The sequence below is a fragment of the Ceratotherium simum genome, chromosome X (genome assembly GCF_057802395.1).
Source record: "Ceratotherium simum simum isolate JZ-2026a chromosome X, ASM5780239v1, whole genome shotgun sequence".
Lineage (NCBI taxonomy): Eukaryota > Metazoa > Chordata > Mammalia > Perissodactyla > Rhinocerotidae > Ceratotherium > Ceratotherium simum.
Genome location: NC_141940.1, coordinates 103,345,683 through 103,361,323, shown reverse-complemented (window position 1 = coordinate 103,361,323; position 15,641 = coordinate 103,345,683). Strand labels below are relative to the sequence as shown.

The window sequence follows — 15,641 nt, the reverse complement described above, 5'->3', positions numbered from 1 at the left end:
ACCATGATGGGTCTCCCCAAATAGAATCGTCTCCTAGTTTTAGAGCTGATTCTTGGAGAGTTTCCATAAACAGAAAAGACCATGAAAAAAAGAAAGACATGGTCAAAATGTTTTGGTTCCAGGAAGAAGGAGGCACAGTCATCTGTATACACCTGACAGACACAGATCTCTGTGGAGACAGGTGGTCAGTCTCTTTCAACCAAGAATGTGGCTCTGAAGAGTGAAGGTGGAAAGGGATACCTGTCTAATGAGTCAGATCCACCAAAATAACCCAGTGATCGATGTTCCAGCCCGATCACCTGCTCTCCCACTTTGGAGAGGAACAAACCAACATCAACTGGCACAGGAGATAAAAGATCAAGTCATAAAAAGGTGAGGAACAATATGAAAAAAATGACATTTCTTTAGTTCCTCATACCTGAATCCGATGATTGGACACTCCTTGCAGATGTTACACTTGGCCTGATGCTTGGCAGTTTCCGCGGCAGCCACTCTGTGCAGGACGGGCAGCCACACCATGGACTGGGGTTCCAGTCTCATCCAGTCTAGGAAGAGGGCCGCTTCAATCTCAGGCTTATTATTAGCCTGCAAAGACAGGAGGGAGAGCGAAGGGGGGCCGAAGAATGCAAGAAGAGAAGGTGAGAAAGTCAAGGAGGCATATGTCAGTTCAGGTAATACGCTAAGAAGAAAGAAAGAACAATAGTTGCACAGTGAGGCCCACTTTTCACAGTCTGTTTCTGCACATGTCCCCCTAACATCCACACGAGCCACCTACCCCTAAGGCTTTGGTGAACTGCCATTACTCTGTTTGGCTACTAGATGACAAGAAAGCAAAGCAAAACAAACAGAAAAAGTAAAGCAAAATACACACCTGAGCGAGACTGTATTTAGCTCTGGTTTTGGAACAGATATGTAAGAGTTAGCCAGAAGTAAAATGCAAGTGCTTATTGATAAAATTTCAAAGGAGGTCAAAAAAAAAAACAACTTGGAAATCAAAAAAAACTATTGATTCCTGTTTTTCTACAGAATCTATTTCTCAATGTTTATAGACTCATAATGAAGAGGATTTCAAATGCATCTGGTCCCAAATTTCCATTGTACAGACAAGAAAACGGAGACGTAGATGAGAGAAGTAGCTTTTCAAAGGCCATACAACTAACTGGTGGCAGAGCTGATACTGGAATCCAAAGTTCCTGGCCCAGTGCTGTTTTCATGCTGGCCTGTTGCTTCTCTGTCTCTATTTCTCTCTGTCTCTATTTCTCTCTTCCCTTCTCTCTCTTTCCAAGTCTAAATTTAATAAACAAACACCATTCCTCCCAAACAGTAAAATGATTTTAGAAAACTCGAAATACATTTACCCATCACTTGATTTGTATATTACTATAGTCATGCATTTTAATTATATCTTGCTTTATTTATTATTTTTTTTTTTTGGTGAGGAAGATTAGCCCTGAGCTAGCATCTGTTGCCAATCCTCCTCTTTTTGCTGAGGAAGATTGGCCCTGGGCTAACATCAGTGCCCATCTTCCTCTACTTTATATGTGGGACGCCTGCCACAGCATGCCTTGATGAGCCATGTGTCTGTGAACCTTGGACCACTGAAGTGGAGCACGTGAACTTGACCACTATGCCACCGGGCCAGCCCCTATCTTGCTTTTTTTAACCCTACGGGATGGTGTTCTAATTTTTTATATTGTTAGGTTGACCCATATATTGATCACTTTTTTGTTTTTCATTGCTCTCTTTATCTCAAATCTTCCATCTGGGATCAGTTCTGCCTAAATACATCCTTTAGAAATTCCTTTAGCAGGTGTCTGTTGGTGGCGAATTTCTCAGGTTTTGTTTATCTGAAAATCTCTTTTTTTAATGTATATTCTTGATAACTATCTTCATTGCGTATAGATTTTTAGATTGAAATGGTTTTTTTTTTTTTTGCTTTTATTTGTTTTAGCACACTGAAATATTACTCCGTTTTTATCTCATTTTCTCTGTTGCTACTATTGGGAAGTCAGCAGTAAAACTGACTGTTGCTCCTTTGAAAATAATCTGTCCTTTTCCTCCCTTGTATTGTGTTTCTAGGGTTTTATTTATACTTTTTAGGATTCACTGGGCTTCTTGAATCTGTGGGTTAGAGTCTTTTTAGTCAGCTCTGGAATCTTCTCAGTCATGATCTCAACAAACAGTGCCTCTTCTCCATTCCCTCTCTGCTCTGCTTACAGAAATCTCTTAGATAAATAAATGATAGACTTTCTCAACCTAGCCTGCATTTCTTAAATAGGCCTTCCCTGGTTTTCCCTTTTTTTATCCTTTCTGCTTCATTCCTAATATCCCTTCTGCCCTACCGCCTGGGTATCTATTTCTTCCTTTAGCACCATCCGGTCTGCTGTAAGCCCAAACACTAAGTTTTAAATTTTGGTTATTGTGTACTTTTTAATATCTAGAAGTTCTATTCAGTCATTTTTAAGGTCACTTCTAAAGTTTGTGGTTCCCTACAGAAATTTTTCAAAGTTGTCTGTTATTTTTTTTTTAACAGAGTAAACATAGTTTTCAAAAACTCATCTCGAATGATTCCAAGATATGCAGTTACTGTGGGTCTGCTTCTGTGGTCTGCTATTTCTGCTGCTTCTCCCTTACCTTGGTTTCTTGTGTCTTCAATTTTTTTTTTTACTACATACTACATTGACCTTAAAACTATTTTCTGGAGATACTTTGAGCCCTAGAATAAAAGTGCCTTTTCTACAAAAGATTTTCATTGCTTTTGCCGAGAACCAAAGGGCACTACCTATTCTGAGACCAGTTTAAACTGAATTAATGATGGGATATTTAGTATCATATAAGTAATGAGCATTTGAACTGCAAACCCATGTTGCTTCTCTTGGACTGTGGTTTTCTAATAAAGAACCTATTCACATTTCAGACAGAAAGGCAGGAGGGTTTGGACCGACAGGTCATTTGGCTTGCAACACTCACCACTTGAGCGGTACTCCAGCCGTTACCCCTGATTATAAATTTAACAACAGTATAATGAGCTGTTTAACCTTGAATTTCCTCGCTGCAAAATGGTATCAATTCAAGCTACTGATCAAAAGCTTCTGTTGAGCACTTTTCTCTGTGTAGAGTGCCATCATAGGGTACTTTGTGGAAAATTAAAAAAAAAAAAAAAAGAATTATAGAACTTAAAGATGAAAGAGACAACGCAAGTGAGTTCATCCTTTTGGAATAGCACCACAAAGCTGTAAGACCTTTCGCAATCATCGAGTCCAAACTCTTATACAGTGTGTTCTTACAGCCACTATATAAATACCACCCGTGAGAGGGAGTCAACATCCTTAATGTATGATCTTAAACATTCGTGTACAGGTACCCCTGTCAAAAGTGCTTCATCCCACTGAGCTGAAATCCACCAGCAAAGCAAATAGGAGCAGAGGCTCCAGAGTCCAACCACAAGAGTTCAAACCCCTGCTTTGCCCCTTACTGGCTGTGTGACCTTGGGAAAATAACTCTATCTTTCTGTGTCTTAATTTTCCTCTGCCATGAACTAGAACTATTAATAGCACCTATCTCATAGGGTTGTTTTCAGAATTAAATGAGTTAACAAAAGGCACTTGGAACAGTGTTTGGCACACAGCAAGAGCCATGTCAGGGTTTGCTCTCGTTATTGTCATTATTATTATCCATCCGACCAGAAACCCAGAAGTTTTCAGCCTTCACACAGCCCTTTAAATATTTACCAGAGCTGTCATGTCTGTCCATGCCTCTTCATCCCTACTCCTTTTATTTCTTCCTCATATGACATGGCTTGGTTTGCCACTGTCCTTTAGAAAACTATTCTCCAAATATGATCTGCTGGGAATGGTACCTCCATTTCTCTGAACAATATAATTGATGACTTTCTTTTGTTCTGTACTATAGGCTCACATAGGGTTTCCATTCAACTCAAATCTCTGGGTCAGTGTTTCCCAGTGCGTCCAGCAGATCAATCATCCCGTAAAATGCTTCGTGAAGAGAAGGTCAAATTAATTAAGGAAACACTGCACATTATATCCACCTCTTAAAATTCTTAATGCATGTTAACATATTAAAAGCTGAGAAAGTCATCGGTGAAGAAACATGTTAAACTTTGTTCGAACTCAGAATTTCCCACACTAATTATTCAGTGATCTTAAGACCTTTATATTTTTTTGTAACTTGTAAGGCTCGTGAACACAAGGTACTAACGCTCTGTTGGGCATGATGGGAAATGCTGTTCTTGGCTGTTTCCGTTGATTCTTCCATTCTGTACTTGTTCATTTCAGATTTGTTTCCTTTCACTTCTGTCAAGGACTTTCCTGTTAGTTTGAGCCCATTGTACAGTCTCATCAAAATCGCTAAGAATCCTGACTCTTACAGCCAATGAAATAGCCATGCTTTCCAACTTTGTGTAACTTTTGCATTTTGAAACATGTGTTCTGTCTTCATCAAAGAGTCACTGGTGAAAATATCAAAGAGGCCAAGGTCAAACACGAGCCACACCACTACAGCCTGCACCTCAGGTCAACACTAATCCAGGACTCAGCCCTCTCTGGTTGTTGAACTCTGACTCTTCCCAGTTATATTACTGTCATCTCTACTGCACACATTTCTCCATCTTGTACATAAAGACACAATGAGAGACTTTGTCAATAGTACTGCAAGTTTCAGCTACAATATGTCCTATAACAATCTCTTGCTCCACTGGTCTAGAAAGTAACTTTATCAAAATAACCCTTTCTAGTAGCTAAGAGATGATCCATTATAGAAAGACAGTAAATTGAAAAGCATTACTAATTTATTCCTATTTAAAACACGAGTTTATTGTTGCTTAATCTAAACATACATATTTTTCCCTGACTCAGGTTTTTAAATGATAGTTTGTTTAATGACGGATTCAAAGATATGCTGCAGAGAAGGAATTCGGGCTTAATACAGAAAGTGTAATAATAACAGAAAGCTTCTGTTCATTCTGGAAAACAGAAAAAAATCTGACCATAAGTCAGCAACAAATGTTAGGGGTAAAAAAGAAAAGAAAACAGAAACACCATGTCTGTGATGTATAACTTAAAGCACAGCAAGTGTAGTGTGAGGAAATGATCTCATTACTCTCAGTAATGTTCAAACCCTTCTTAGAAAACGGTGCCTAGTTCTGGTGGCTACAGCTGACCCAGAACTTAGAGAAGGTTTGGCAGAAAGGCACAACGATAATTAAAGGGTTTGAAAGACCTATGAGAACAGCTTAAGGGAATTGAGATTATTTAGCCATGAAAAAAACCGAAGGGAATGTACAAGAAAGAGGGGCTGAAGAGGCGATTTAATAACCGTTTTCAATTATGTGAATGGCTCTTGCATAGGGGCCTGTGACCAGCTGTTCGATCCCTCTACTGAGGACAGAACAAGAAGAAACAGGCTTAAGCAGCATGAAGAATTTAGGCTGTAACTCACATGGAAGAATTTCCTGATGCTGAAAGTTGTTAAAGCATTAGTGTGAATTACCAAGGGAAGCTATTGAATGTTCTCCTCTTTCAAAATACTATAGATTCTTCTGTGCTTAAAGGTTGGAAATTCTCTCAAGGTTCTTTCTAGCTCCTAAGATGCAAGATCCATCATTTTGGCTCTTTTAAAACTCCTCACCTATGCCAACTGACAGCACTGAAGACAAGATATGGGGATTCACATTCTCATTCTGTTTCTATCTTTCATTTTTACTGCAAACCATTGTGTATCCTAGAGGTATATTCCCTCTCCTTTTGTCTGGCAATAAAGAAGGAAAGAATTAAAAACCAGGCAAGCTTCTATAAAGATCTAACAGAACTAGAACGAAAACCCAGCTAAAATTACATTTTGATCATTCTAGAAAAAATAAATAGGGATAGATTGGAATGGTAGGAAGTTGCTGAGATCAAAAGACACGTATGATGGCACTGGATTGAGATCATCCTTGTAGGTGCCATTATTTGCTGACATTCATGTAGCCTCCAATATCTTCTCTTTGTATCAAGGAAGAGCTTGCCTTCACCCTTAAATGCCATTTTCAAACTATCGAAGCAAACACTCTTAGAACGGGCCATTTAGCCCCGGGTTTTGTTTTGTTTTGTTTTTTGTTTTTGGCAATACCTCCTTTTTCCTCTTCTATGGCATGCACACGCCAAAAGCAAAGATAGCATATCTCCTTCTCTTGTGATAGCCACAGTTTGGAAGTATCTTGGGTTTCCACTCTTTCTCTCTTGGTGCTTAGCTATCAGCAATCCAGAGCATGGAGGCTTGGGGAAGGAATCAGTTCTCATTCCTGCTGCTCCATGACAGCAGATTGCAGGCTGGCTTTATACAAATGTCATTTTAACAAGGGACAAAGGCAGTTAAAGGAATCCCAATATCTGGAATCTCTAGCCAAGGGATTTAATTACCAATATAATAATTTCAAAGGATTTTACATGGCAAGTTTGGAGTTAGGGGATTTGCCGGGGTTCAGAATAACTTTTAGGTTTCTCTCATGTTGTGCTTTCCATAAACCTTTAGGCACTGAAGGACCAGGCCACAAATGGCTGCCAGGGGGTCAACCTGAATACTCATTTTTCTCTCAGGATAATGGTATCAATTCATGCCCACAGAAGAAATGCAATGGGAAGATTTCTCAGCAAGCCCTGCACCCCAGCTACCATAAACACATACATTGTTTTTAAGAGAAGGCAATTGGCATCTCAATTGTGAGGTTTTTGAAAAACCATGTCAACACTTAATAAATTGAAAAAATTAGTATGAAGAGAAGTAAACTTTATGCAAGAGATTGTATCCAGTAGTTCACAGATGATAAAAAGGAACTACTGTCCCAGAAACAATACTTGCCTAAACCTCCCTGGTTTCTCTCCTAGATTGCAGGTTATTTAAAGACAGGAACTATGTTTATATGCCCTCCATAAAAGTTTGCTGAATTCAGTGATGGGTGGGAATTAAGCTGCAATGTGATCACAATAAATAAAAGGAAGGAGTATAATATCTAAATGAGGTTAGAATGAAAAAAAAAAAAAACTGCCTAGTCATCCTGAAAAGCAAAAACTTGAACTTGTAAGGGTTGTCTAAGGAATAGAAGACAAAATAAGTGCATTCTCAAACTGCCCAATGTTTACTTTTAAATAGTTTTTAAAGTAATGTCTCTCTGTTGGTTTGTCTGTTATGGTATCACACACCAAAGGCTAAAAGTCTATTTCTGGATTTGGAGGATATATTTAGAATGCTCTGGCTTAAAATACAGGAATACACAAAATTCATACTGAGGACCCTGAAGGGAAACTCACAGGCAGGCAGCCATGCTCTAGGTCAGTGCTTCTCAACCAGGGACAATTCTGTACCCCAGAGGACATCTGACAATATCTGGTGACATTCTTGGTTGTCACAACAAGTAGACAGAGGCCAGGATCCTGCTAAACATCCAACAACGTAGGGGGTACGTTGCTGTAAGGGGTACATCCCCTTACAGCAAAGAATTATCTGGGCCAAAGTGTCAGTAGTGCCAAGATTGAGAAACCCTGCCCTAATGTTAACATCTTACATTACCATGGTTCATTTGTCAAACCTAAGAAACCAACATGGGTACATTCCTATTAACTAAACATCAGACTGCCCTGGGAGCTGTGCAGGGCACCTAACAGGCAGGCAGCTATCCTCTGCCACACAGAAACTGAGAAGCCATGATAAGCCTGTTCAACTACTGATGGGGAGAGAAAGGCCACACCGGTTAATAGATTGTGGATAGAGGGAAGAAAAAGAACTAATAAATATAAAACTCCAAACTGGAAGTTACAAGGGAACATTCTCAAATCGTTTACCCTGATTTAAAATCAAGTTGCTTCCCAAATAGACAACTCTATGCAATGTATTCCAGGACAAATAGCAGAAATTTATTTAATCATGGCAAATAATTATCCCAAGCAAGGTAAGGCAGGTCAGCTAGTACAAGAGTGTGTGTATATGTGTGTGTGAGTGTATTTTCATGTTATTTAGTAGAGTTCCTGCCCATTTAGAGGAAAAAATAATAAATCTATAAATATTGAAAACATTCATATGTATGAGTAGAATTTCCAAACATTCTTATTGACAGAAAGAGGTAAATTTATGGAAAACACTGGGGACAAACCACAGATTTTTAAAAAGGTTAATCTCTCCTTCTGGGCCATTTTCATTTGCTGTTTCACTAGGAAAATGTTCCCTTCATAAATCCAAATAACCATTTCAATGTTGCTGCCATTGTTAATAGGTAGTGGTATTAAAAGCTGACAACCCAACTTTTCTGGCCCTGATTGTAAAAAGCCCTAGTGTTTGGAAAGATTTGAATTTAAATTGATCAAAAGTGTTTTGTGAAATACAGTCTGTACACAAAGATTTTAAACCACAAGGAGAATGGCTAGCCAGGGTCAGACGGTATAGGACAGGCAGTTCCTGACTGTTCCCTGAGCTGTTATTACGGTTTCTTTAACAACTTCTAAATCTACCAAGGGCATCAGTGGAATATTTTACATAAGGGAGAAGTCTGCACTAGCAATGAACATAAAAGGAGAAACAAGAACAAGCTGTAAAGAATATTAATGACTCTTCTTCCAAACAATCCCAATTTTTATGAAAATCAAATGAGTGATTTAAAAAATCTCCAATAAAACTATACAAAACCTGCACGTAACAAATAAAACAGAAGGAAGGTAGCATTTTGATCATCTTAGACACAAGATACTTGTGTTTTACCTTTGAGTTGCTGAGGAAACTAGCATAGGGACACAAGGGATCATTTCTAAGAGGTTCCACACAACGTTTTTTCACATCTTGCTCTTAGTCTCTGCTACTTCAATTCAGAGAATAGTCGGGCTCATGTGAAAGGCCACACTGTATGTACAAGACTGTTTTCTGTATCTTATATCTCTGTTACAAGAGTTGCTACCCAGAAAATCAGGTAAGACTTTGCCGGTAATGACCAAGCTTTGAAATAAGTACAGTAATCCATTTCCCTTTCTGTCTTTTCCTAACTTTTAGCATATAATCAAAGAAACTTGGGAGTAAGTAACTCTTGAGACAATCTGTTCAACTTCGTGTTACAGATAAAAAAAGGCTCAAGGAGGTTAAGGAAACAACTCAAGGCTATCTATTATTTTAATACTAAATTATGTATGCTTAAAGGAGTCTTCAAAAGGGATGACAAAAGTGACTTCCTATGAGAACATACAGGCTGATGTGCAAAATCCTTTGAATCTTTCATTTGTCTGCGAGTGCTAGAGATTCTGATATCTAAGTAAGACCTACCTGGGTCATTGTCCAGGTACCAAATCTTGAACTGTATTCTATGCTGATCTATTCAGGGCTCTATGGAGGTACAAGTGCATAGCCAAAACACATTGTGATAAATGCAAACTCATATCTCCTCTCAACACCTCCTTTCCCCCTTCTTTTTGGCATTACATGTCCTTCCTCCTACCGTTAGATGCTATATGACATATCTGAGCTACATGGACTGATAGCTACAGACTAACATATACTGAAGTAGCAAAAAGGAAAAAATGAAACACATGTTTACATTGCTATGGGGGAAAAGGACTGTCAGTTCTACGCACTGGCATCTTAAGCAATGTCATGGCAAAAATAGTATCCAAAGGCAGTTCAGTCAGGAGAAGCCCCCATCTCTGCACATTCAAAATCACCTTGGATGTCCACAGTGATACTCAAAAAAAGAGGGGAAAAGAAGTGGGAGCTCTTCTTTACAGAAGAAAACCAGGTAATACATGCAGAAAGAATGGCAGAATTAGAAAATCACTATGATGCAACCACCAATATAATTAGAAAAGGATCATCAATGGAGGCTAAAACCATAGGTGAAACGCTGTTGAGGAACAGGATATTCATAGGGTCTCAAAATATCACAAAAATGACTTTCTAATTACAAAGGAAAAAAGATAGATTTACAATGGAAATACCTGGCAGGCATCACCTTAAGGTTCTTAGCGTTACCAGTAAGAACAAAGTGTTATGTCCCTCTAGATGTGAGGCAGTGGCAAGTACACAACATCACCTCTATCATCTTCTTTCCAAAAAAAATTTTAACCTGAATCTAATCGTGAGGAAACAACCAGAAAAATCCAGAATACGGGACATTCTTCAAGAGAACTGGCCTGGACTCTTCAAAAATGTCAATGTCATGAATGCAAAAACAAAAAATGTGGGAGGACTGTTTAGATTAAGTGAAAATACAGAGACATGACAAGCAAATGCAAGACAAAAACCTTGACTGGCTCCAGGAAGAAAAGAGCCAGCTATAAGGAACATTCTGGGCCAATGGGATGATTTCAATGTGGACTGCATGTTAGGATGACATTACTGAATTGATGTTAAATTTGTGTGTGATGAGGGTATTGCAGTTAGGTGCAGAAAGTCCCTTAAAGAAAGATGTATGGTGAAGTATTTAGGGGTTTATGCTTTATGCTGTAAGGTCCTTTTACTTTTAAATGGTAAAGGGGGAAAATGTGTGTGTGTGTATTCAAATACAGACATACACAGAGCGGGGAGGAAGAGAAATACAAATGCGGGAAGATGCCAACCATGGGTACGAGAAGGATGGGTGTTTATTAAACTATCCTTTCAATTCTTCTTTATGCTTGAAATTTTTCCAAAATAAAACGCTGGTTGGAAACCACCGTTTCTTCCAAATCACCCCTTCATGGAGGAGGGCAAGGCAGGCAGGAGGGTGGGTAAGAGTGACTTTAATAACTGTGAAAGAGGAGGGGGAAATGGCATTCATGTCAATGGTATAAAATGCAAAAAGCTCCTCAGGATTAGTTTTCTCAAAAAACACAAATCTGACACAAACTGATTTCCTGCCTGTTCTCTTAGCTTCATTGTTCCTAAAGCGTCCCCTCATACACTCTGGCTAGATGTGCTTTTCCCAGATACTTAATTGTGAATTTTCAGCCATGAAAAGGAATTTAAGAATCCCCATATTTACAGAAATTTTTCTGGTTGGAAATAAGGATTAAGAGATCAAGAGTTGTGTTTGTGAGACAAGAAGTAAAAGACTTCCCATAACTGCTGTCTTGGGTAGAAATCAAGTATTTTATTTCAAGTTCTGAAGATGAGGAGCAGGTTGGAGGCCAGCCGTCACTGCTCTCAATATTAATCAGGACTCTGAGTCACCCATTAAAGAGCAAATCAGCCCACACAATAACACATGGTGATTATCCACTCTTCATTTACATGTGCGAGGACAAGTGTCGGGACTCAGGCTCTCCACTCCACCTGACTAATAAACCACTTAATACCACGGCTCCAGGACCATAAGAACAATTTTTAAATCTATGCAAATCCTTAAGTATATTCAATGTTATTAACTTATAGAGAGTTCTTACTTAGAAAAGTTTCACATATACATGGTAAAGCACATATATTTGTCTGTAGATATCATGGAACATACTTTCTCAAGTATGTATCAAGACACGTTATGCTCAAGTACAAGATATAACAAACTCTTCTACTATTGCCACCTACACTCATTTAAAATCCAGTTCAGGAAAAGGCGAAAGTATAAGAACAGAAAACAGTGTTGGTTTCCAGAGACTGAGAGCAGGTGGGATGACATAAAGCAAGAGGGAATGTTAGGGGTGATGGAAATGTTCTGTGTCTTGACTATAGTGGTGGTGACTCAACTATATGCATTCGTGTAAACTCATGGAACTGAACACCAGAATAAATTTTACTCTATTTTTTTTTAAATGTAGCTTTAAAAAAAAAGACAAGATAGAAAGAAAATTTTTAACATTCTATCAAATGCCCCAAAAAATCCAAAACAAAAAAATTCTAGCTGTTAGATTAGAGGATCAAGACACACTAAGGACCCTGGACAAACAGATAAGGATATCCCAGGAAGAAGTTTTGCACTTCCCTTCATCTTAAATAATCTTTGTGGAAAGAACTTTCCATTAAAAAAATAAATAAAATTTACAAGCCAGTGACAAACATGGAAAAAAATAAAATGGTAAATGTTGGACTCATATATCCTTGTTTCCATGAGCTTTTTGGGTAAGTTTCAGTGTGAATTAATGGCGAACTGATGAAAGAGAGTCCAGGATACTCTTCCAACTAAAAGCATGGCTTTCAAAAAAATTTTTTTTATTAGCATCTCTGCCTCAACTTTTGTAGGAAAGGAGGGAAGGAAGGAGGGAAGGAAGGGAGGAGCAGAGGAGGGAGGGAAGGGAGGGAAGGAGGAAGGGAGGAAGGAAGGAGGAAAATTTGGTCATAACAACAAAGTACTACTTTAGAAGGTTGAGGAGGGAAACAGAATGGCATGCACTTTTCCTTGGCAATAAGTGTATGAATGAAATAGGTTTCAACTACAACACAAACTATCTTCAAAATACTGATGAAGAAAATATCCATCACTCCACATTGAGAAGATAACCACACAAACCACAACAAATTAAATGGATAATTATGAAGCTAAACCCATCACAGCTTATAAGTAAAAAAAAAAAAAAAGCCAACAGCAGCAACTGAAAACCAGTAGTAAACTCAAGACTGATAATACTCTGATAAAAGGTCTTTCCTAAAAATTTGCAGGAATTCTACCTAACTTTCCATGAGCAGGCCCAATAGTAGCTTGGTGCTGCTACCTCTGTTTGTAAATACCAAATTATAGTAACTCTATAGTATCTCAGTTAGTTACTAGTGAGTATCCATCAGTCCAGAAGGGGCATGAAAAGAATGTCTGTGGAACCTAAGGGCCCATATTTTGATGACTGAACAAAAAGCCAAAGGAAACCTAAGCAAAGTGGAATTTTTAGGAGTTATTTTAAGGATAGAAAATATAAAATGTGGTCAATTGGCATGGGGAATGCTGTCAAACCAGTTAAGAAGTGTACTGGCATGGTAGTTTAACAAACAGCTGTAGAGAAAACAGAACCTTAAGAGTCTCTAAAATCTAATCTACGGATGCTTGATTATAGATAAAAGGAACTGTCAACTTGGTGGGATATTCTCTTGCTACATTTTAGATAATCATAGCTAATGATCAGTGAGTACCTACTACGTGCCCGCCACAATGTTAAGTGCTCTGCCTCTATTGGCTCCTTTAAGCCTCACAACCACCTCAAGAGCTTAGGGGCCAGGAAGGTTAAGAAACGTGCCCAAGGTCACACACCCAGCAAATAGCAGAGCTGGGATTTGAACCCAGGCAGTCAGCTTCAGGGCCTATGTGCTTAACCACTCTGCCACTTGCTACCCTATATAGTCTGGAATAATTTAATTTATTATTTATATATGAGATATGTATATATATACTTGTTCTCAACAGTTGAGGTTGTACTTTATTCTCATTTCGATATCATTCTATATTACAACAACTATGCATAGATATTCATTTTTGTCACATGAATATAAAAATTCAGAAGACAGATGAAAAAGCAACTTATTCATTTTGAATGCATGAATACAACAGGAGGCAGAAAACAGATGTAAAATAAACAGATTTTGACACCCAAGCTCTTATAGGTGAAGTGTATTGAATATAAAGTTGGTATACTCAATTCTATCTAAGCAATCAAGTCCTTAAAATGTTTACAGAAGAAAATACTACAAAGACTGTCACGGGGGTTGGGGTGTCGGGGGGGAGGTGGTACTTCTCAGGGCACTGCCAAATACGAATTTACAGATACATGACTCTTCTGGAGTCACTTAGAAGTGTAAAGTTTTCCCACCAAAAAGGAAGTATTATTTGGTTTTATTTGAAGGTAGACTATACATCCGGAATTTGGATTCAAGAATTTTAAATAAAGATCATAGTGTGGGTGTGTGTGTATGCATGCGTGCTGGGGTAGGGGTAGGGGTGTTCACTTATCCATGCCATCCTATTATAACCTAAAATTCATGTACAGGATCACATTAACACTTTCTTAGTCCAGTCTAGTATTTGAACTGGGTAAAGCCATCTATTTCTACTCAGATGCTTTGGTAGAAGGAAATACTAGCTTGGAACATCGGGAACTCGGGCCTGATGTCTAGTTCTGACATGATATAAGTGCAGGACGTAGAATATATTCATTCTGCTTCTCTGGGCTTTAGTTTTCTTATTTGAAAAAGGAAAGATGTGGACAATGTCCAAGGTTCTTTTAGGGCAGTCTGTGTGACTCATTGCCAAGGCAGGCCTGGCTCACTGAGGTCGTAAGGATCAATCTACTCTGTCAACACGAATGTTCCATGGAATATGAAAGAGCAACAACCTGATGATGCATTAATTGAAGCTATATTTCTAAAACATACTAGTTTCAAAACTTTACTTTTACTACCGCCCAAAAGAGTTGATCTCCCAGTAAATGTGTTGACTGCCCTATGCTTCTAATGTAGAAACATATCCTACTGCCTCATTTAGTGTCAATGAAGATACCACTGTCAAATCCATAAATTCACAGTGAATTTTCCTTTTTAATATCCACAGATATGACTTCATTTCCTGCCTTACTGGATAATTCCTTGAAGGACCTATACCGATTTTTAAATAGGCAAAACATTTTATTTGGACTTGGCAATTTCCTTTTCTCTCTCTCTCTTTTTCAAGGTTTTGGGGGTTTTTTCCTCAATTTTTTTATTGTGGTAAAATACACATCCCATAAATTTTACTATCTTAACCAGTTTTAAGTGGACAGTTCAATGGTATTAAGTACATTCATATTTTTGTGCAAACATCACCACTATCCATCTCCAGTGGAAGGATATGGATATAGGCTGAGGAAACCTTTAAAAGATCATCCAGAGGGCACTGCACATGAAAACACATCTCTCTCCCTGCCCCTGCCAGGTTCTTGTCTGAATCAGAGGTTACACCTTTCTAACTGTACCAACTAGAAAAGAAGTAAGTTTTCTAGCTGGTGACAAGAAAACGAAGGAAATAAAAGGACTACAGTCTGAAGTCATCTTCTCCCTCTGCAATGCAAGGAATGCATTTGTAGGAGAAATAAGTACTTCACTGCCATTTCCTTAGCCTGCTAGAAGCAGCAGCCTTTGAGCACAAGCTTGCTAAAGGAACCAGCCTGGCCCCATTCCCAAGGTCTTACACTTCAAACAAAGGGCACAGGGCATTTTCACTCCTGTTCTCTCTCCGTACAGCAAACATCACATTTTCCTGCAGTTGCGAAAGACAAGGTGACTGCCAGAGCACCTGGTTGAGCAGCGCCAGGACGTCGTGGATTCTGAAGTAAGTATTCACAGTGGATCTGTTCAACCCGACTGCAAATTACTACCAAGTTGAGAGAATCCCCAAATCTAAGTAATAAACCTTGCCTGACTGTGTACATATAGAATGTGTACAACCTCCTACTAGAAACATCTAACTTGCCAACAGTCAACTTCTTAAAACGAGGATTCCTCTTCCCCCCAACTCTCGTATGTTCCCTGTTTTGTTACAGCATCTCTTATTCCAGCAGGGACCCAGAATAAATGCCTGTTATTTCAACTTGGGAATGAGGTGGCAAATGGGGAGTCGGGGGGTGGGGACGCTGGACTAGGAATGAAACTCTTCCAGCAGCTGAGTGACTTTAGGGGCACAGGTAAATTGTTCATCCACTTAAACAACAATAAAGACAAAAACCCCAAAGCCTGCCTATTCT

At 38.7% G+C, this 15,641-nt stretch overlaps 1 protein-coding gene across 5 annotated transcripts in view; it reads right to left on the bottom strand.

Moving 5' to 3' along the window:
• The window catches only part of LOC101392552 (dystrophin), a 760,070-nt gene that overhangs the window by 67,959 nt on the left and 676,470 nt on the right, over window positions 1-15,641 (bottom strand). For all 5 annotated transcript variants that reach the window (XM_004435057.3, XM_087426760.1, XM_087426761.1 and 2 more), the window contains one exon: window positions 419-585. In XM_004435057.3, coding sequence (XP_004435114.2) covers window positions 419-585 — 167 coding nt within the window. The remainder of the gene's footprint in view (window positions 1-418; window positions 586-15,641) is intronic.